This window comes from Lytechinus pictus, chromosome 9 (assembly GCF_037042905.1).
Source record: "Lytechinus pictus isolate F3 Inbred chromosome 9, Lp3.0, whole genome shotgun sequence".
Taxonomy (NCBI): domain Eukaryota; kingdom Metazoa; phylum Echinodermata; class Echinoidea; order Temnopleuroida; family Toxopneustidae; genus Lytechinus; species Lytechinus pictus.
Window position 1 is genome coordinate 3,328,073 of NC_087253.1, and position 23,286 is coordinate 3,351,358.

Consider the following 23,286-nt stretch of genomic DNA (forward strand, 5'->3'; position numbering starts at 1 on the left):
AACCATCTGCACTCCTATTCATGCGCACTCCCACTCACACACACCAGTGACATACACCTGTCTTCCCCTCCCACCCACATCCCTCTGCTTCCCAAACCCCCATCTCACACCCACATATCTGCACCCTCCCATTAACACTCCCACACAGTCCTATCCACACCCTCATTCCCACCTACCATCACCACCGTTTCGTAATCATACTCATCATCAATCATAGCATCCTGTCATCAACATCTCTTTCAACGTCATCACCAACACCACCATCATCAGTAACATCATTATAATCATATCTATATAGCTTCATCATCATCATCTTTATCGTCATCATCAGCACCACTAACACAGTCAATAATATCATCATAATATTTATCTACAATCACTAACAGATAATCAGTTGCATCATCAACACCATTAACATCACCATCATCATCATTATCTTCATTCTCATCATCAATCATCATCATCATCTGCACCATAACAACATTCCAACAATTAAGTGACACAGTCAGCTCTCTATTGCATAACCTCATCTTATCCTTTTCAATTTTGATAAGACTACAAAGGGAAAGGCATATTTAATAAATAATGAAATATTTATTGCACTCATGTTTATGAAACATAGTGAATACAAATAACTTACATCAAGGATGGACTTGTCAAGGTACTAATACTTCTCTTCAAACAGTATGGTGGAGTAGGATAATATATTAATGAGACCTGCAAAGTATCCGCATAAACAAAATCAGATAAATTTTGTGAATTTAGTTACAAATTCTGATGTGATAGTAAGACCCCACTGCAGAGCAGCTTTAGGCTTTATAACGATGAAATACTTTAAAATATGAACATTTTTGGTTTCCTTGCTTTGTGTTCCAGCACAGGTTTTTCGAACCACATATATTTTCAAATCACAAATAGTACTGGTAATATTGCAATGCATGGGAATTTCAAATGTGTGTTTATGGCTTCATGTTCCTCTAATGAATCAGATTGAAGGGTACACCAGAATTACTAACCAGGCTAAGACTGTAATGCAATAAGATCCTAGAAAGACCTTTGAACCTTTATAAATAATATATATGGATAATTTTGCTTTTGAAAAAAAACAAATGAACGTAAAACATTGTGTATGGAGTGAGTTGGCAGAGCAACCGTCTCACAACCGAGAAGTCAGGAGTTCCAACCCTGGCCGCGTCAGACCAAAGGACGTTAAAAGATAAGAGTTGCTGCTACCCTGTTTGGCGTTCAACGATTTAAGGGCGATATTGATTTGGCGTTGCACAGTGGCTGCTGGGCATACGATCAAATGTATTTATATTTCAGATATCTATTTTAAACATTAAATGATTTCCATTTTTATTTTTTTACATCCCAAATTATTAATAGAGATTTTTTACGAGATATAGGAAAAACATTCTATACCAAAGGTTGGAGTGTTAGGAATTTAGATTTTTTTCTTTCAAATGTGCAATTGCTGGAAGGCCCGTGTTTCACTTGAAAGTGGTCAAAAGGCTTCAAATTCTAATGAAAGTTTGCTGACAAGAAAGGGTAATATCATAAGAGCAAGAATCTTGTCCTTTAAGTTTACTAATACCACTTTCATACTGACAGCCGAAGTGGAGTTACTCCACTTGCTGTGGAATGAGTATGAAGATTCTAGTGTTATTTCGATCCGGATTCTAAGCAGAGTACTCAACCCACTTCAAGAAGAGGGTTACAGAGTTAGTCCGCACTGGAAATGCGTTATCGCCTATTTTATGCGTAACTTCATTCATTTCCGCATGGGGGAGATTCCTCATGCCACACATATGGCGCGAACTTGCTTGGAAACCACGGAAACGACTGCGGATACAACGCTGCAGAGTTTGCCAGTTTGAAAGGGGGTGTAATGTAACTTCGCCTTCAGTATGAAAACGGCATAAGGGTCAACGGCAAAAGCCTAGCTGGAATAGGGCAGTCACAGATAAGAGTGTGCAATACTAGTAGTACATACAGGTTTAGTCTTTATAAGTCACCATTCTATAGGTCAAATAATTGTCCATGTCAGAGCAATTTATCAGACCAAGGGGATTTAACATAAACAGATACGACTGACAATAACAATTAATTGTAACTTTTTGTACATGATTTCCATACATTTACAGTTACGCTTAATTGTACAATCGATTATAACAGTAATGTAACAGTGCCCAGATTATGGCAAACATGTGAATCTTCCTATTTAAAGTAAAATTTTCACCAACGTCAAACAGATTTCTACTGTTCTAAAAGACTAAAGTTAGGTACATCGATGTGTATCTTGGTATATTATTATTATTTCAATATCGTCATCATATCATGCATCCTTTAGTCATAGATAGAGGCAAATTTTCACCCTCTCTAGTTTTCAAATCCGGAGTCACATGAATAAAAACATCCATAACATCTTATAGAGCCATTTAGGGGATAAATAAGCATCACAAACATGGAATATTCAATATCATTAAATGTAACTGTTAGCAAATATCTAAATTGGCAAGAAAATCAAGGGTGCTTTTGGTGAAAAAGAAATATCGGTTAAGTATAATACAAAAAAAATCCTATCCCTCTGTCAAAAATTATATATATATAAAGTTAAATAATTGCACATACATGTACTTGAATTTCTACAAAAATACAAGACTTAAAATATAAAGTACAAAACTAGCTCACATACAGCATTAACTAAAAAGCCTACTAGAAAATTGGCAAAACAATCACTTAGGTTGTGATTATCAAGTAAAAATTGATGATACCCTGCCTTCTATTTGCCCTGTTCTTGGCTATAGACAAGGTTAAAGTTATCTCTTAGGTAGTGATTATCAAGTGAAATTGATACCCCGCCTTCTATTTGCCCTGTTCTTGGCTTCAGACAAGGTCACAGTTATCTTCCATGCCATGCAGTGACTGATAAGAAGACAAGGAGGAATGAGGTGTGTGCCCAAATCCACAGATCTACTTGTGAAAGTTAATAAATGATTCTGTAGTCCAAAGCTCGAATCCTGGGTCAACTCTGGGGAACATTTCATCACTATTTGTCATCGAACAAGTTGTCAGATCTGACAATCTTCCTTGAATTTGATTAACAGAGGAACACTTTTACTCTGGTAAAAGTCAGTAAAAGAGACTCGTCAGAAAAAAACAGGTCACACAAGTTTTTTTTCATGCAATGCTGCCCAGCAGGAATATTACTTGTAATAGTGTACCGAGACATGTCTCCAGACGGAGATTGTGAGTCTCATATTGATCTCAGATGCTAACGTCTGGGTGTGGGTCTGTCTCGAAGGCAATGTCTTGTTTCTCGCAGACATTAAAAACTAAGGTAAATCTCAGTGGCCCGTATTTTGAAGTCGGGTTTTTAAAGTTGTGGTTTAAGTATGAAAAGCCAATTGGAGCATAATAAAATCTCTAACAGTAAACATTCAGTTTATTAACTCATCTGACACCCAAATTGTTCATAGTTGTCTGGGAATGATAACTGAAGTATTTTCTTCATTATGAAAGCAATAGGAAACAAAATAATACACATAAGAAATATAAACTTAATTTTTTATTTCTTGGCTTCCCATAATTTTAGTACAGAGTTAGACCGTGGTCTATTAAAGTTAAACCTGACTTCAGAATACGGGCCCCTGTCTTTAATACTTCAGTTAGCATTGAGTATCTCAAAACGTGTCTGCATCTCAAGACTGTGATTGTGCATCTCGTCTCTGCCTCGGCTGATTATGCATGTAAACCTCTCTGTCTAATCTGAGACTGTCTAAGACAAAACACCAATTATAAATCGGCGTGTTTCTACAGAGACTCGTTAAATGGTATTACCCATGTAATTATCCAGAATTCCGGAAAACTTCCCTGTTGAAACAGACGCGATGCGGTTTATTGATAAACCGCATCGCGCAAAATCGGTTCCTCATAATCACCTCTGAAAGGTGGTTATTGCCGTGTTCTGCGACGCGCAATGTGAGTTAATCGGATTATTCACTCTGTAGACACAGGATGGGTTAAGGGGGATACCGTTTTTAATAATTCTTTATAGAAACACGCTGAATGGGCCGCTCTAAATTTGCAATTCTACCAAGGGACACATCCCCCAGGATCGCTGCCTATGGTTATAATATTGGTTTTTTACACTAGCAACAAATGTATTAACCCTGTACGACAAAGTGGGCTATAAGTCAATTTAGCCTCACCTATAGTACAGGGTTAAGCTTAGCTCACTTTGTTTTTTTTGCCGAGCGTTTTCGCAAAGTGGGCTAACCCAATCTATAGAACGGGATTATTCGGCCCTGCAAAATAGCAGGGTTAGCCGAGCAATTGCAGTGTTAAGAGTGATGGTTTGGGGTTAAGAGTCGCTAGTGGGAAAAGAATCCTCTCCAAGCCAAGGAGGGTGTCAATGTATGCCCTAGAGGCAACAGAGCCATTGCTCTTGTCCAGTCAAAGAAAAGTACTCATGAATGTGTACCACTTGTCCAGGATTACTGTATTTTGTGTGGGAAAGGCAAGCATTTCATTAGCCGAGTTAGGCAGAAAATTTGGCCTGTGTAAAAAAAAGGGGGAAAATAGTAGGGGATTGAAGGGTTAGTAATAGTACGGGGTTAAGAAAACGTGTAAAAAGCATAATACAAAAAGCTGATACCAGAAAAGAGGTTGTCAGAGCCGTATTGCAGAATATCGCGTGGGGTGATGTGAACTTCAAAAAATAGGGGATGGTAGATGGAATAGTATTCTGCATCATGAATATTTGCTTTGCATCGACTCTTGCAAGGTCAGTTGGTTGATGGCGATGTCCAGTACAGTGCGCCCTCTATCGATGACGTGCTGTGGAATGAGTTTCATAGCGGCTTCCACCTGTAAAAAAAGATTAAAATAATCAAAATAAATTTGAAAGCATTTTCTTAATTGTTTATAAATTCATGATGTCATAGCTGCTTGTTCACTTGTGAACGCAAACATGCATGTCGATGTATAATCTAGAAATCTTATCATATTCTTCTCAATTTTAATCTGAGTTAATTGTGATGGGGGCTTGGCATATCATCAAATACCATATACGATATAATATCATTGAAGTCACCATACACAGCCCACCCTGAAAAAAAACCTTACTTAGCTTATGTAATTGGCAAAGTGTACCCACAGAAAAAAAATTAAATATAAAAACATACGTCCCAGGCATACTATATGATAAACAATTAAACAATTTTTTTCCTCCACCTCCCCCACCCCCCCTAAAAAAAATGCCAACAAACATCATATTCAGGAACATTTATTCAGAAAAGAAAAAAGACAAGTTGGCATTCTCCAATTCAATTCAATTCATTTTCCAGTACTGATAAGAAAACTTGAATACAAACTTGAATAAAAAATTGAATACAGAAAGAAAACAAAATACAAAGAAAATATACAAGTAGATGGAGGGGGATAACAATAGCAAAATATCCTTGTCTGGGTCATCCCCTAAATAACCATAATATCAAATCTTTAGAAAAGCAAGAGGGTGGTCAGTATATATATTATTAGATAGGTATTCCCCATACTAAGCCCCAGGTTGGAATAATGAAGGAAACAAAACTCACCTGTTTTGAGGGTGTAATGGATTCATATAATGAATGAAGCTTGGTTTGTGCAAAATGACCTGCTTTGGCTATCTCTTCAAGAATAATTCTGTCAAAGAAAGAAAAACAATGAAAAACTATTTCAATATTTGACAAATTTTCACAACTGTACACAAATAGTTTATTTGTGGTCTAGGTAGGACATAATTTGTATTTATTTATTTTATTTTTATTATAATTTTTTTAACTTAATTTAATTTCATTTTATTCTTATTTTTTTTCTTGGGGGGGGGGTATCTTTTTGTCCTCATTGGGGTGATTGCAGATTTTTTTCATTTTAAAGACTACTTTTTGGGGTAACAAGCAATTATGCAGTAAAAGCAAATATCATTATTCTGCCATAGTTAAATATTGATTTTCTATCTTATATATTGTTTCTGACAGACCTTGGAGCCACTCTAGAAAGAATGGTCGCCCCAAACATGCATTTTGGGGGAATATTAAAGGCGAGATTATGAGGGCGAAATTGCCTGTCTCATTATTGCATTTCCTATGCTGTTTGTGGTCATCAGATTGATTAATGAGAAAAAGAAAGTCTACAAGAACTATCATTTTAAAGTTGGATATAATGAACCAGTGTAAGATGTAGAACTCATCAAAGAAAAGAGAGATCAATTCAATATATGCAATGATCACAAACATATTTCTATGGGTCGACACACAAATCATCTCCTGGATGTAGGAGGGCATTAAATTTATGCGTTCCTCAATTTTCTTTCCTGTCGGTCAGGCATATTTTGTATACATGTCGAGCTCTCTTAAGCCAACGTCTTTATGCCAGCTGTACATGAAAGGAAAATCGCAATCGACGATTCTAGGACATCTACCCCCTGGACATCCACCCCCCGGACATCTACCACCCGGACATCCACCCCCCGGACATTTACCCCCCGGACATCTACCCCCCGGACCTTTACCCCCTGGACATTTACCCCCTCCCCCCAGACACGCTACCACCGGGCTTCTACTCACGGATATTTTGGATACGGGGGGTAAATGTCCGGGGGGGGTAGATGTCCGGGGGGGTAGATGTCCGGGGGGTAGATGTCCAGGGGGTAGATGTCCGGAGGGTAGATGTCCGGGGGTAGATGTCCGGGGGTAGATGTCCGGGGGGTAGATGTCCGGGGGTAGATGTCCGGGGGTAGATGTCCGGGGGGTAGATGTCCGGGGGGTAGATGTCCGGGGGGTAATTGTCCGGGGGGTAGATGTCCGGGGGGTAGATGTCCGGGGGGTAGATGTCCGGGGGGTACTTGTCCAGGGGGTAGATGTCGGGGGGGGGGGGTAGATGTCCTAGGGGGTACTTGTCCTAGGGGGTAGATGTCCTAAGGGGGTGGATGTCCGGGGGGTGGATGTCCGGGTGGTGGATGTCCGGGGGGTGGATGTCCGGGGGGTGGATGTCCAGGGGGTAGATGTCCGGATACGGCAATCGACACCTTTTTGCAAGCAAGGCGATGAAATGACTTTGAAAAAACTATGGCGAAACAAAATAAGTGTTTTTTTTACATTCTGGGACGTGTACATGGTGATCCACAAAAATGATCTTACTTTTAATTTGGGAGGTCCATGACTTGACTCCCAATAGCAAATGTCTCTATCTGGGGAGCGTTTCATCAACATTTTCATCCGACAAGTTGTCAGGGGGGCGTTTCATCAATATTTTCGTCCGACAAGTTGTCAGATCTGACAACTTTCCTGGATTCTGATTGGTTGAGAAGCACTGTTACTATAGTAACTGTCGGATAAAATAGGACTTGTCGGAGAAAACGTCCGACAAGTCCTTTCATGAAACGCTCCCCTGATCTGACAACTTTCCCTGATTTTGATTGGCTGAGAAGCACTGTTACTATGATAACTGTCGGATAAAACAGGACTTGTCAGATGAAACGTCCGACAAGTCCTTTCATGAAATGCTACCCAGATTGTAGCATGAACAGGGCTGCTCATAGACAGGCATTTTACTTATACATGTAGTTTCAAAAGCATAATGGGCAATGCAAGAAAAACATAGTTTACTTATGATTTGGAAGGTCCCCGTTTAATAGAATTTTTTTTTTTATTCTCAACAAACAGGTGAAACAGAAAGTCTTTTACTTACATTGTAATCAGTATTGAGTACAGAATGGTCAGATAAAAGTATCTTTCTTATAATTTGTAAGGTCCATGGCTTGACTGTTGAAAGCATATCAATTATCATTAGAAAAATCGGGTACTCCTGGAAAATATCTTTTTACATTAATTAGGAGTACAGAGTGATCCAAGAAAAATATCATATGACTTGCAAGGTGCATGACTACGCTGCTGATAGCAGGTCAATTCACCTTTAAAGAGAAACAGGGTGCTTCAGGAAAATATCTTATTGATAATTATGGAGTATAGAGTGATCCATAAAAAAGTACTTTATTCATAATTTTCAAGGACTGTGATCTGACTTCTTACATGAATAAAAATGAATTCACATTTGAGACACACGGTACTCCATGAAATATCCCATTCACAACTTTGGAATACAGAGTGATCCAAGACAAATATCTTACTTATAATACTGGTTGGCAGCTCTGTATTGGAGAAACAGGGAGCTTCAGGAAAATATCTTATTGATAATTAAGGAGTATAGAGTGGTCCATAAAAAGTACTTCATTCATAATTTGACTTCTTACATGTATAACAAATGAATTCACATTGGAGACACACGGTGCTCCATGAAATATCCTATTCACAACTTTGGAATACAGAGTGATCCAACAAAAAATATCTTACTTATAATTTGCAAGGTCCATGACTTGACTGCTGATAGCGAAGGTTTCTTGGACATTGAAAGCTTGGTGAAACCACCCTGAAGGAATGATCAAGAGTTCACCGGGATGTTGTTCAATGTGTAAAGCTCTTGCTTTGGCAAAGTTGGGATAAGCATCTAGATCTGGATCGAAGGCATCAACAGGACTGAAGAAGACAAAAAAAAATATGATCCATAAACAATAACAATTCTATTAAGGGAAAATAAAATCCTTGGAAGAAGTAAGCTTGTATGATAACAGAAGAATCAAAGAATAAGACCAATGACAGTTCAAGAACAATTGGACAAACAATGAGAAAGTTATTTAGTATTTGAATGTTGAGATCACTCATACAGCATGCTCTGGAGATCATCCCATTGACAATGATAAGATTTGTGATGTCACACAAGTATCCCATTTGCAGTGATTGAAGATTTCCACCTCCTGCCCGGTCCGGTGGTATTGGGTTTAACTCCTCTTAAGTATATGAATTCACATTGTGATCATATCAAGTATTGATTACCATTAATTTTTGCTCACTTAAAGTACTTGACATTTTTGTCCATGATATACATGTATCTGTGAAACCTCTATTAAATGTCCTACCATGAAAAGAAAAAAAAAACCTGGGGCGGTATTCTGAACATTGTCTTTTCTCCATATTTTATCTTTTCTCAGAGATATGACAAAATCGGTATTCTGGTGAATGTCATAAATGTTGTCACAAAAATTGTCATAAATTTTGTCTCTTCTCTTTATCGCGCACCAAAAATACGCGGCTTTAAATGCGCGTAATCCTTTTTTTACAAGCAAAAGATATGACAAAAGTTATGACGGGGGTAGCAGTCATAATTTTTGTCATATCTTTTTGTACCAAATAACCCGATACACTGCCGACTGAATGTCAAGCATATAATGATATCATTCAGATTAGATTGTGGTATTAGTTTCACTCATCATCCATGACAATTTTCAATATTATATTCTCATGCTACAATTAGTTAGGCCCTACATATTAATTCCTCCTTTTTTTCTCTGTTTTCCTTCTTTTTCTACTTCTCCTCTAAAAGCCTTCACAGCTCCCTGTCTCTCTTTGTAATTAAGCGCATCAATATACGCGTAGTTGCGCGATGCCAGCAACTGTATTGGGGATATGCCCTACCTGCCATGGGGCCTTCCTATTGGCTAGAAGGGCTCCCACTAGGAACTAATGTTGATTTTGATTGATTTGCTTCCGAAAAGATGGGCGGGAACTTAGAGAGATATGACAAGGAAAAGACAATGTTCAGAATACCGATTTGTGACAATCATAGCGATGTCACATCTCGGAGAGAAATGACAAAATTTATGACAAAAGTTATGACAGTGTTCCAGAATACCATCCCTGGTGTATGGAAAGAGTTGATACAGGAGTCAATTGGGGAGTTGTCCATGTGTGACATCAAACATGTTGGTTGCACTGCCAATGGTAGGATGTCCACATCACTCATAGGGATGTCAACATTCAAATTCTCATATCTATCGATTTTACTCAAACTTTCATTGATTTGATTTGTCTGTTTTCATAATTCAATCTAGATGGATGATACATTTATGAAGTAAATGGGAAAAGAAAGGAATTTATTTTGATATGAAGCATGTTAAAACATAAAACTTTTGTTGATATTTTTGGTAAATGAAAATGCCCATTGAGGCAAATTTATGGGAAAATAATTTTGATCTGGCATATCTCCATGAATAAATTTATGCAGATGCATTAGAAACTCACACAATGCATCCTATTCCTAATTTTATTCAGACTCATGTTTTAGTTCTTTCTGTATAGGCCTATACATTTTTCTTCTGATTATACAGCTTGAACTCTCCGCAGACTTGATTTGGCAAATTATAACACACTGTCCATCATTATAATTATCAAAAGTATTGTATGAATAATGTATAATTATTAAAAGTATTTGGACGAAATTTCAGTCAATATCTGCTGCCATGTGCTGTTTCATAGAAAAATGAACGTATTTACTTGGAAGAATTCATTCTTACTAGTCTCAAGCATCATGATCACTAATAATGATATTATTTTAAAAGAAGATTATCGTGTGATTTCATGGGGAATCTGACACCGTTCGGAGCATTAATCACCTACTTGTAGAGTAGAGGTAAGAACAACATGTATGAACAACAGACGTTATGTAATGCCGCTGGAAATTGCCTTATGCAGACCTGCCAACCTCTGGGAATGAAAAATTGTATTCTGTGATAAAAAAAACTGTATTTTTCCCCAAAAAACTGTATTTCATAATATTTCATGCGTGGTGTGCGCTCATCGCGGAGCTCAAGCTCCATGCAAGCTAAAATGTGCACTGCTCTTGCAGATGAAAAAAAAAACATTGAAACATTTGTATATATGTCACCCTGGTTTTAACAAAATGATTGAAAAAAAAAACAAGTTACCTGAAATTACATTGATCCAATAACCATATTTGTGTTAAGTTTCATGAAAAAGAAACATATAGAGATGATTTTTCTCAATAAATTACGATTTTGTATATAAAAAAATGTAAAAAAAAAAAAGGCAAAAATGTACTAAATATGCCAAAAACGTACTGGTTTGCAGCTCTGCTTATGGTCATAATCTAATTTTTCCCTGGCCTGACAGTTGCCAGAGGAAAAGCAGAATTTTCAGAGAATTTCTCAGTGGTAACAGAAGTTTGCTCTCCCCTTATTTCTCTGGTCACAGCCATTTCAAATGCTTTTCTCAAGGTCTGAGATCAGCAAAATAATTATCAAATCCCCTTAAAGCTGGCACCCATCTGACTAAAGACATTTTATTAGATAAACAGATGATGATACTAACCTTGTATATGTATGGCAATTGAGAGGAAATCCAGAGTTAGGGTTCGTTTTAGCGTAGAGCAAGTCATCTTGACCCGGCGGGTATAGCTTCCATCGCTTCTTACCCCATATCACTGCATTAGATCCTGTCCAGTTATATGGGTCTATATAAACAAGAGAGATGAGTCATACATTCCAATTTAGTACATTATGAAAAAGGTAGGGGAGAAGCGAGAAGGAAAAATATACAAAAAGGCATCTACAGTGCGTATCAAAATAAGGGTAATCTAAATAAAATAGGCTAGTAAGAAAAAAAGTAATGGATATTATGATTTATTTTTCCTGGTATTGCATCACAAATTGATCCACAAAATTGCTTTTTGTGCAGCATTTTCATTTTTACAAAGGAGAGTTCTCTTGAATCTAAGCAAATTTGAGAAATTCTTTTACTACCTGGATTATATTTACCAGATTATGAAAGGACAACTCTATCATTTTATCAATACCTTACTTGTGCCACTGACACCACGCATGGCTGAATAATTTTAGTTGGAAGACAAGAGGTACATTTTTTTTTCTAATTTCTGGTAAAATGGAAGAAGTATAATGGAAACTGATCAATCCTAGAAGAATAGCAAGCAACCTTTTTTTAGCCTAGCATTTACAAACATCTAGACTAAAAATGGGGTATTCAAACTAATCACGTCCTTTGACGAAGAAATCACTCAGCTGAGGCATCAGTAGAAATTTCATCTTACATGCAAGCCTTACTTGCCAGAAGTGTTGTAAGGCAACTTGTAAAAAGTTTGTGGCGCATCCATCTTTGAGCATTAATCCCACTACAGTGCGTCCCAGAAAAAAACAAAATCATAATCCAGTGAAAGTTTTTGCTGTCATAATCATAAATTTGCTTTATGTACGCGAATGAAAAGATATGCTTCCTCTTAAGAGGATCGACAGAGCCCCAACCCTTTGGAATTCCCTCCCCAGTACTCTCCGATCACAAAATAATCCTGGACTTTTCAAATCCCAACTTAGAACATTTCTCTTTAATGAAGCATTTAAATAGACCTTTCCCAAAACTTATGCCATATGTAGCTGATTAATGTTGATGTTGTTTAAATGTTATTCTAAGTAATTCCTTATGTTGTATAATTTTATTTCTGTAAATTGCATTGAGAGTCCTTTCAGGTCTGAAATGCGCCACATAAGAACTGCATTATTATTATTATTATTACTATTATGGCAATTTTTTTTTACTGAATTACGGTTTCCTTTTTCCTATCGCGCCCTGCATTAGGGTGCTGTGCATTCAAACAAATCAAAAGCTTTGGGTTGGGGCACGGGTTCCCTGTACAGATTGTAAGAAAGACTTCAGTCTATGGAGTGTTGTGGCCCAGTGGATTAGTCTCCGGACTTTAAAACAGAGGGTCGTGGGTTCTAATCCCAGCCATGGCGTAATTTCCTTCGGCAAGAAATTTATCCACATTGTGGTGCACTTGACCCAGGTGAGGTGAATGGGTACCCGGTAGGATTTTTCCTTGAACGCTTTAGCGCCTATTAATATGGTGGCTTAGCTACAGCCGGGGTAATAATATGATACCAAGTATCAAAGCGCAGTTGAGTATATGCACATAGTAACTGCGCTATATAAATGGACATATTACTATTATTTTATATTATATTATATTGTATTGTATTGTATTGTATTGTATTGTATTGTATTGTATTACATTACATTACATCACATCACATCACATCACATCACATCACATCACATCACATCACATCACATCACATCACATCACATCACATCACATCACATCACATCACATCACATCACATCACATCACATCACATCACATCACATCACATCACATCACATCACATCACATCACATCACATCACATTACATTACATTATATTATATTATATTATATTATATCATAGGTGGAGTAGTGAAGTCTATAGAGGAGAAGAAAGAACAGACAACGAAGCAGAGACTGAAGCTTTTGGTCTAACCTATATGTAGCGCCGATCTTGAGTAAGCAGTACCCCATAGCATCATGGCATTCCAAGGTCTAATTTCTTCAGGGAATAGCTGGAAGAAATCCTCCTCAAGATACATCTGAAAATGTAACATAAAAAGATGCGATTACGTCCTACAATCAATTGCTATTTGCAAACAGTTTTATATAGACTTGATTAACACTTGGAGTGTTACAACAAAATTTGTAATCAGTTGCAAGTCAATTTTGGGTCCCAAACTCAATCACCATGATGGCTTCAAATTGAAAGTTTACACTCAACTGCTGGTTGGATTTTGTAAAACAAGCTGTCTGGAAAAATGGTGTCGAAGAAACCCTTTATCTTATTTTTCATTCAGCTAAAAAACTTCAAATCTTAACAGTATGAAGAAGAAATATAATCTTTCAGAAAAGCTAATATAACCATTCTACATGTTGAAGACTAAATAACTATTTTGGCTATTACAGAGAACTTTCCTGGGACCCGTTGCATAAAACTTTTGCCATAAAAAAACTCTGGCAAATAAACAAAAACTCTGGCAAACAAAATTATGCCATTAAAAATTACATTTTAAAAAACTCTGGCAAATAAAAAATGCCAGAGTTTTTTATGGCAAAAGTTTTATGTAACGGGCCCCTTGCAACTTATTTTGGTTTTGGGAAGGACTGTCAGAATTGCTAGTCATCAGGATCAAAAGATACTGCAATTTTCCTCTATGTGTTGACTCACCACTTGTCCGATATCTTCCTTTAAAGATGGCCTACGAGGTATAAAGATCTCGTCCTCGACATAAAGCCATCGATCTTTCCTTCCTGCACTCTTCTTCAGCTTCACAAAGTGCTGCAGGGTCGTGTAACTGCTTGAGGCATCTTTTAGTTTTGACTGTAAAAATATGACAGAAATGAACGGGTTGAAGTGTCTAGACTTGTGAAATGTTTATTTATCATTATAATTTTTTTAGGTGAATCAGGTTTGGCTGGGAAGTGAAAAGCAAATTGAATCACTGTGACCTGAAGGTCTCTCCTCCAGATATATGTATGTAACTGCTTGGGAATGTGCAGGTGGACCACTACGCTGGGTTCTCAACCCTTAGCATGCCATGGACACGTTTTCGTGCAATTTTACATATTATCTAGATGCTATCATAATAAATTTTCTCTCTGAAGCTGGCAGTACAGGCTTTGCAAGACAAAACTGATTCTTGTATTGTGTATGTGGATTAATTTCCATATCAGTCTTTTCCATATTTTTTGTAAAGATTAAAAAGAAAATCCACTCTTTTTTAATACAAATCAATGTGGTATGTTAAAAGTTAACATGCAAAGGTGTTCACTCTTGGAGTCTACTCTACATGGGGCCTCCATTCAGCATCCTTCCTGAGCTACTCTGTTTTCTTACGTACCATTCCACCTACATCCAAAGGCGAGGATTTTGTGAAATGTCTGGTCCATGATGGCCAACTGAAATGGTTTGTATCCAATTGATCTACTAACTGATGGTCTAAATGTCAGATCGTCATCGTGGCTAAACCCACCTTTTCTACATGTAGTATAAATTTGGTCTAAATGCCCAGATATTCTTTAATATTATTTTGCCCTTTGTCAAAGTATTACTTGGTTAAAAAGAAGTTCATCAAATCATATAGACCAAGTGGTTTTAGACAAAGTGGATACAGTATAAAACGAATCAAATGAGTAATGGAGTAAATGGAATTAGACCAAATGGTGAGGAGACAAACTGGTTGTATCATAGGATCTAGGATTATACCATGTGGATTATGACCAAAGGGCAATTCCATAAAATGTATGTGAGACATTCCTGAAATTTTCTGTCTCTGATTTCTAGTTCTTATGACAGTGTGTAATGCTCTCAAATGATCATGACTTGGTCAGTTTATGAAGTGAAGTAAAACTTGAGATAAATGGGGGTCGGATGTACAAAAAGGTTCATTATTTCACGGAATTGCCCCAAACATCAATAGACAAAGTCGGAATAAACCTAGGGGCAATCAACCTGAGAAATGACCACTCACCTGAACAGATTTCAGGGTGACGTGTTCATCTCCAAAGTTCTGAGTAAAAAAGTTCTCACTCCATCCACTAGCTTTCCACTTTCCGACCACATCTGTGATAATAACTGGCCTGCAGAAATGTATTAGTAGAGAAAGTAAGATTTAAGTGGAGAATGAAAATGGTTTGGGTAACTAATTTTTACTTTTATTAAGATCCTCAACAATTTTGCCCACTTCCTGCCCAACATTGAATTCTTTACCAATTCTTGCAGAGTCTCAACTGATGTGTTTTGAAGCTCCTGCATATTAAAGATACCTTTCTTGCTCGACTCTATTCTCACATGAAATTCTATAGAAGTGTAAATGAAATTTGCTGTGGATTTCTGATAACAGCGAAGGAAGGATACAGAACAACAACAAGAAGTTGACAAAGAAAAGGGTAAAGTAGAAGAAAAAGAGGAAGATGATGAACAGTTTGCTTTTAAGCCTGTATTACATGTATAGTAGAGGATGTAAGAATAGAGAAAGAATGAAAATCGTTTGGGACTAATTTTCCCTTTTTTTCTTTACTAAGAACCTCAACAATTATCCTTTCTATCCACTTCCTGCCCAACATCCAATTAAGCAATATTTCTAGAACAGCCTCAACTGGGGCCCATCTGCATATCTGTACATAATCCAACCTTGTATACGGTTGCAACACAGATTGAACTGAATTGAATCTTACAAAGAGTTGCAATTGATCCGATCAATTGCAACTATGGCAAGCCAGCAAAGTCAACATATGAAATGCATATATGTTCAAAAATGTTCCTTGATGTGAATGTATCTCCATGAAGTCATTGTTTTCTTGACAATTTGGTGTGTTTTCCTTTGTTTAGGAAGGACATTTTGCAAATTCCTGTGGAAAAAATTATGACACTGATTGATTGGATTAATTGTAACTCTTTGTAAGACGGGGCCCAGATGTGTCTTGAAGCTCAAATATCTTTCTTGTTCTACCCAATACTCAACGTAGTGCAAATCAAATTGAACAGTATGATTATACTGTGGGTCTCTGATAGCAATGAAGGATACATAAAAAAAAGGAGCAACCAAGAACAACTATTAAATACACTGCAGAAATGCTGTTTATTTTGGACATTGTTGAGCTTGTTTTTGATCGCAAATGTCTGTGTGAGACTAGGGCAAAAGAGGGGGTCCTCAGAATGGAGTTTATTTCTTTTGGCAATCAAAGCTACTGTAGATTCCTTCAAAAAGGATCATACCAATCTCCAAATTTTTGTTAAGTAAAACTTACCATTTTCCATTATAGTTTTCATTGTATTCCTCCAGGCTAAGGTTTTCCTTCCTGTCAATCAAACCAAGTGCCCCGCCCATCTCAAAGCTCCGCCCAAAATCTTGCTGGAGTGCATCATAGATGACCGAAGTTACTGCAGCAGTGATTGCGGCAATCAGGAAGGTTGCATAAGAACCCATCTTCTGAAATAAACACAAACATATTAAAGATTTTGATTTAAGGCTACTCCCACAATACAATTACCCCGCCCATCTCAAAGCTCTGCCCAAAATCTTGCTGGAGTGCATCATAGATGAATGAAGTGTCAGCAGCAGTGATTGTGGCAATCAGGAACGTTGCATAAGAACCCATCTTCTGAAATAAACATATTAAAGATTTTGATTTAAGGCTATACTCCTACATTACAATTACCCCGCCAATCTAAAAGCTCGGCCCAAAATCTTGCTGGAGTGCATCGTAGATGAATGAAGTGTCAGCAGCAGTGACTGCGGCAATCAGGAAGGTTGGGTAAGAACCCATCTTCTGAAATAAACACTAACATTAAATTTAGATTTTATGGCTACTCCCACATTAAAATTACCCCGCCCATCTCAAAGCTCCGCCCAAAATCTTGCTGGAGTGCATCATAGATGACCGAAGTTACTGCAGCAGTGATTGCGGTTATCAGGAAGGTTGCATAAGAACCAATCTTCTGAAATAAACACAAACATAAAATTTAGATTTTATGGCTACTCCCACATTAAAATTACCCCGCCCATCTCAAAGCTCCGCCCAAAATCTTGCTGGAGTGCATCATAGATGACCGAAGTTACTGCAGCAGTGATTGCGGCAATCAAGAAGGATGCATAAGAACCCATCTTCTGAAATAAAGACAAACATATTAAAGATTTTGATTTAAGGCTACTCCTACATTAAAATTACCCCGCCCATCTCAAAGCTCCGCCCAAAATCTTGCTGGAGTGCATCATAGATGACTGAAGTCACAAGGCCACTCCCATATGACTCATGATAAGGTTTGATAGCTAATAAAATCTGACTCTTCTTTACGAAATAAAAGACCTGAACTTATTAAAGTTCAAGTTCATGTAGACCTAGGCCAGGCCAGGAAGAGCAAGGAGAGTTGGCCCGATGTATTATGCCACCATTAGAATTTCTAATGGTGGCAACTTCGAATAGTGTGCAGTAGAACTTCTAATGGTGTGCAACTAGTAGAAGTTGCACAATCTCTAGCTCTGGGGATGGGTCACTCACACTCATGAGAGGTTAGCTTTGGTGCTGGCTGCTGGGCAAATTGTGATGGCTCTACTCTAACTTTAGCTCTGCAAGACGATTGGAAACATTGCATAGTTTTGTGACAATTCAATGTTAGAAACTTATATCTCTAGCTAGTCTAGGCCTATGGCTATGCTATACAGTGTGTATAAAAAAAAGGGACAGATTTGAAGTCTATTATGATGTCTATATTTTAGTGTTAATAGGTGCTCTGAAGTCTTATCTTTCAAATGCCATTTAAAAAAATTGTTTCGTTCATGCTTGAGCGAACACGGAATGTTTTTGTCTGGGGTTAAAAAGGAGGCTTGCGCCAAATTGGCATAAAATGATAAATATGATGATCGGACTTCTTGCTAATCAGCAGACTTCCTCTTAACCTTTTCATTCTCATTGCCATAATTTTTGAATTATGCGGTCAAAATTCATTTTCAAATCTGTTTATTTGCTTGAATTGTTCTGTTCCTGTTACTTTTTAATATGTTTTCTTTGAGCTTTGAATATTCCTTCTTTAAGCAATTAAACACAATTTTTTTCAACCGAAGTATGTGAGAGAGTGTATTTTTTTTCAAATCCTTTCATTGTTTGCTACAAAGGTTATGGTGCCTCTGAACAATGGCATGCAGATGGGCGGGGGCTCGGGGTGCCCCCCCCCCTTTCAATTAAAAAAGTGCAAAGGAAATAAAAGGAAAGATAGAAAGCGAATTATGATTTATTTTCTGAATATTATGTCAAAATCTATCACAAAATTGGAAATTTTAATAAAAAAGTGGAAATTTTTGTTTGCTCGCTTTACTCGCTCACAACTTTTTTGATACATTTTATCCGATCTGCCATATCTAGCTCCTTCAAAATTGACTCAATACATGATTGCTATTGAAAGACATGAATCCTTACCTGTTTGTCCTGTCAAGCACATAATTAAACTTGGTCAAGGAATCAATAACCCCCTGAAAATAGGAATCATGTTTTTTAAAGGTACCATAACTTAATTTGTTTCACATAATAAAATGATTTGAATAATAACCAGTTTTCCCAATCAATAATGTTAACCTTCTTGCTTGGGTTGACAAAGTCTTCTTTTCTAACTTATGAAGGAAAATTCAAAGGTAAAAGAAGTTTAAATGAAAAAAGAAAATAATTCAAGTAAATAAACAAATTTGTAAATGAAATTTGACAGCATAATTTGAAAATTGTGGCAAAGATAATGAAAAGGTTAAGAGGAAGTCTGCTGATTAGCACGAAGTCTGATCATCAAATTTCTAATTTGTGCCATTTTGGCGCAAGCCTCTTTTTGAACCCCCTACAAAAACGTCCCATGTTCGCTCAAGCATGAACACAATTTTTTTTTTTTTACTGGCATTTCAAGGATAATATTTCAGAGCATCTATTAATATCAAAATGAAACAAATTTTTATAGACTTTTCAAAACTGTCCCGTTTTTTTTATAAGCACTGTAGTACCGGTGGTATAGTCGACTATGTACATGTTCTCCTGACACCATGGACACCACACTCTCTCCTGTTTCATATTGACTGGTTCAATATTCCTTTAATATTTAATTCCAGCAACATCTGCACTGGCAAATTCTGCGCGAGTAAAAAGAAAAGAAAAAAAATGGGTTGCGACTTCTGTCAAAATCACTGAAAATAAATATTAAAAACTGCAACAATTTCAAACGTGTTGTTTTTTCCTGTGTGGTGGTGTGACCTTAATTCGCGCGTTACCTAATTTTGCGCACGGTCGAAAATCTCTTAATCTAATTAATATCTTGAAAAACTGATATCGCCAACAGAAAAAGCGACCCAAAATTACTCAGTACATGGTATTTTTCTTGAAGGTATAGGTCTCAAATTGTGAAAACATTGGCAAAACATCAACAAATTTTGTTATCTTTTGCGTCCGCTCTGAGAAAATCCGATCTTCTCGACAAGCATCAAGAAATCGCCAGTTTCTTCTTCTTCTTCCGTTGAGTACGGTACAGTCCTCTTTACAGAGTATAGTTGTACTTGACTGAGGCCGCAATCACAAAAACACATGACATTTGGTGCAGTTGAACAAAACTAAACTAGTGTAGTGCAAGTAAAAAGTTTGCAAGCAGAGGTCTCTAAATAAGTAAGTAAAATGTGATACCAACCAAATTTTTGTCATTTTAACCTCCATCTGATAATTATCTTACCTTTGTCTGCTTGATTCCTTTTGTAAAGCTTTGCAAAATGATTGTGCGCAAATTAATTTAAGATCACACACATTTTTTTATGACACTTTTTCAGCCGAGCGGGCACTAGTCGATCGCCATGGAATTTTGAGATCGCAATACGAGTGAAACCCTTGACCTACTTTATAATTCCGTCAAGCGAATTTGACTTTGTAATCTTGCCTTCCGTCTGGTATTTATGATTTTGATTAATTTTGACTTTTTTTGTGTGAACTGTGTCTGTCTGTGAGTACTGAGTGTGACTGTGAATTTTTTTATTGCAAATCAACTTCATGATCATTTGTAAAACGTGCGCAAATTATGGTCACCCCGTCATACTTAGTTTAAGACTCGAGTTACTTTTGAAATCGGGCGTACACTAACTGACTAAGTTGACTAAGTAAATAGCAGTCTAATTCTTGTAAAGAGATCGAGAGAATTCCGACTTTACAATGTCAATGCCATGGAGGCCCAACTTCATTTTTCTTTGATTCCACATTACACAATAATACATGCCATGGAGGCCCAACTTCATTTTTCGTAGATTCCACATTACACAATAATCAATGCCATGGACATGATGGAGGCCCAACTTCATTGTTCGTAGATTCCACATTACACAATAATACATGCATGGGACCGAACATGATATTCCAAATCAAGTCAACATCATCGGCCGGAATCTATTGATCAAAACACAGCATTCACTTCAATAAAAACATCGGCAATAAAGTTAATCAATCATATTAGCGGCATCCGAAATTCATAATAATAATGGCAAACTTACTTACGGTTGTTTGAGTCTAATTCGAGATGTCCTTGAAAAATCAATTATGGCAGTGTATCCTATTGCCGGACGGACACCTTTATTACCCTTTAACAACCAAGAGCTAGAGGGGTTCTCCAGCTCAGCTCCGCGCGCAACTAAACTCCGCTAAGAGTGAAGAAGCCCAGGACCAAAATCCAGTTAAAACCAATTAGGGCAAAACCAATTGAAACCAGTTGGCCAACTGGTTTCAATAGGGAAATTGGAACAACTGGTTCCAATTGAAAACCAGTTGCCAATTGGTTCCAGTTAAAACCAATTGGTTCCAATTGAAAACCAGTTGCCAATTGGTTCCAGTTAAAACCAATTGGGCAACTGGAACCAGTTGGCAATTGGTGCAGTTGTTCCAATTTCCCTATTAAAACCAATTGGAGGCAACTGGTTTCAATTGGTTCCAGTTGAAACCAATTGGAGGCAACAGGTTTCAACTGGAACCAGTTGAAACCAATTGGTTTCCAACTGGATCCAATTGGAACTAATTGGAATGAACTTAATTAGTTACAAATTAATTAGCATTTGCACTAACTATTGCTCAATTGCCAACACAGAAGCAGTATTATATGTCTATTAATACCAATGTAAAGGGCATTGATAAAATACAGACTTTCATATGTATATATTATAAGGAAGATCTTCAAATATATGTATTTTTATTTGATGTAATTTGGTAACAGTTAGTGGTGTACTAATTATCCTTTAATCTGTTTTAATTATAATCTATAACATTTATGAACATGGTTTTCACTGCTAAGTATTCTAAATACTTATCTTTAAAAAGTGTGGCACTTGAAATTGAAAAGAATTAAATAGATACATTGTTAATGATGATGGATCTCATAAAATATTAATCTGTGCACACTGGCAGATAATATGCAAATTAACTGGTTTCAATTGGATCCAGTTGGGTAACTGGAAAATTTCCAATTGGAAACCAATTGGAAATCATTTCCAGTTACCCAACTGGTTCCAGTTTTATTTCCAGTTACCCAACTGGTTCCAATTAGAATTCATTTCCAGTTACCCATCTTTCCTGTTAGAAGTCATCTCCAGTTACCCAATTGGTACCAGTTAGGATTTCCAGTTACACAACTGCATGGTTCAAGTTAGGATTTCCAGTTACCCAACTGGTTCCAGTTAGAAATCACTTCCAGTTGGAAGTCATTTCCAGTTACCCAACTGGTTCCAGTTAGGATTTCCAGTTGCCCAACTGGTTCCAGTTGGGATTTCCAGTTACTCAACTGGTTCCAGTTAGAAATCATTTCCAATTGGAAGTCATTTCCAGTTACCCAACTGGTTCCAGTTAGGATTTCCAGTTACCCAACTGGTTCCAGTTAGAAATCATTTCCAGTTGGAAGTCATTTCCAGTTACCCAACTGGTTCCAGTTAGTATTTCCAGTTGCCCAACTGGTTCCAGTTAGGATTTCCAGTTGCCCAACTGGTTCCAGTTGGGATTTCCAGTTACTCAACTGGTTCCAGTTAGAAATCATTTCCAGTTGGAAGTCATTTCCAGTTACCCAACTGGTTCCAGTTAGTATTTCCAGTTGCCCAACTGGTTCCAGTTAGGATTTCCAGTTGCCCAACTGGTTCCAGTTGGGATTTCCAGTAACTGGTTCCAGTTAGAAATCATTTCCAGTTGGAAGTCATTTCCAGTTACCCAACTGGTTCCAGTTAGGATTTCCAGTTAGGATTTCCAGTTGCCCAACTGGTTCCAGTTGGGATTTCCAGTTACTCAACTGGTTCCAGTTAGAAATCATTTCCAATTGGAAGTCATTTCCAGTTACCCTACTGGTTCCAGTTAGGATTTCCAGTTGCCCAACTGGTTTCAATTGGTTTCAACTGGAAATTGTTAAATTCCAGTTAAAACCAATTGAAACCAGTTAAAACCAATTGAAACCAATTGAAACCAGTTGGAAATCCAACTGGTTTCAATTGGATTTTGGTCCTGGGAGACGATGATGAATGGTGGTGCACGATGATGATGATGATGCTGATGAATTGATGATGAATGGTGGTGCACGATGATGATGCTGATCATGATGATGATGATGATGCATGATGATCGATGCATGATGATATAATGATGCTGCTGCTGATGATGATTGATGATGATGATGATGATGATCATGATGATGATGATGATGATGATGCATGATGATGATATGATGATGCTGCTAATGATGATGATTGATGATGATGATGGTGAATAATGCTGACGGTGGTGATTTTTTTGGTGGGATTACATGAATTTACATATCCATCACCATATTCTATTAATTTTCATCTCATAAAGCGACATGACATTTGCACATGTAGTCTCATTGTCATCCTCATAATCATTACTCATGCATCCTCATCATCATCATCATCAAAACATCAAAAGCGGCATCATCAAAAACATCATCATCATCAAAAC

General features: G+C 37.2%; 1 protein-coding gene across 4 annotated transcripts; it reads right to left on the reverse strand.

Annotated features, from left to right (window-relative positions):
• Positions 1-574: 574 nt before the first annotated feature.
• On the reverse strand, positions 575-21,129 carry LOC129268902 (uncharacterized). Of its 4 annotated transcripts, XR_010294624.1 has the most exons (10): positions 20,839-21,108; positions 16,582-16,763; positions 15,303-15,411; positions 14,000-14,152; positions 13,265-13,370; positions 11,265-11,406; positions 8,394-8,576; positions 5,598-5,685; positions 4,153-4,869; positions 575-3,318 (listed from the first exon to the last, which is right to left on the reverse strand). XR_010294624.1 is itself a non-coding variant. In XM_064104486.1 (9 exons), the coding sequence occupies exons 2-9, from the start codon at positions 16,758-16,760 to the stop codon at positions 4,753-4,755; spliced, it is 1,077 nt and encodes a 358-aa protein (XP_063960556.1). In that variant the 5' UTR covers positions 16,761-16,763; positions 20,839-21,129; the 3' UTR covers positions 575-4,752. The 4 variants fall into 4 exon arrangements, 3 of the variants coding, with proteins under 3 accessions (XP_063960556.1, XP_063960558.1, XP_063960557.1); XM_064104486.1 differs by having other exon boundaries at positions 575-4,869; positions 20,839-21,129; XM_064104488.1 differs by having other exon boundaries at positions 575-4,869; positions 16,582-16,760; positions 20,839-21,109.
• Between the last annotated feature and the right edge of the window lie 2,157 nt (positions 21,130-23,286).

Excerpts from the sequence above, each read along its gene's own strand:
- LOC129268902 (XM_064104486.1), bottom strand. The coding sequence starts at position 16,760 with ATGGGTTCTTATGCAACCTTCCTGATTGCCGCAATCACTGCTGCAGTA. Across the intron at positions 13,371-13,999 it reads AGGAAGATATCGGACAAGTG|ATGTATCTTGAGGAGGATTT; the intron begins GTGAGTCAACAC and ends TTACATTTTCAG. Across the intron at positions 11,407-13,264 it reads AAGATCGGCGCTACATATAG|ACCCATATAACTGGACAGGA; the intron begins GTTAGACCAAAA and ends TTGTTTATATAG.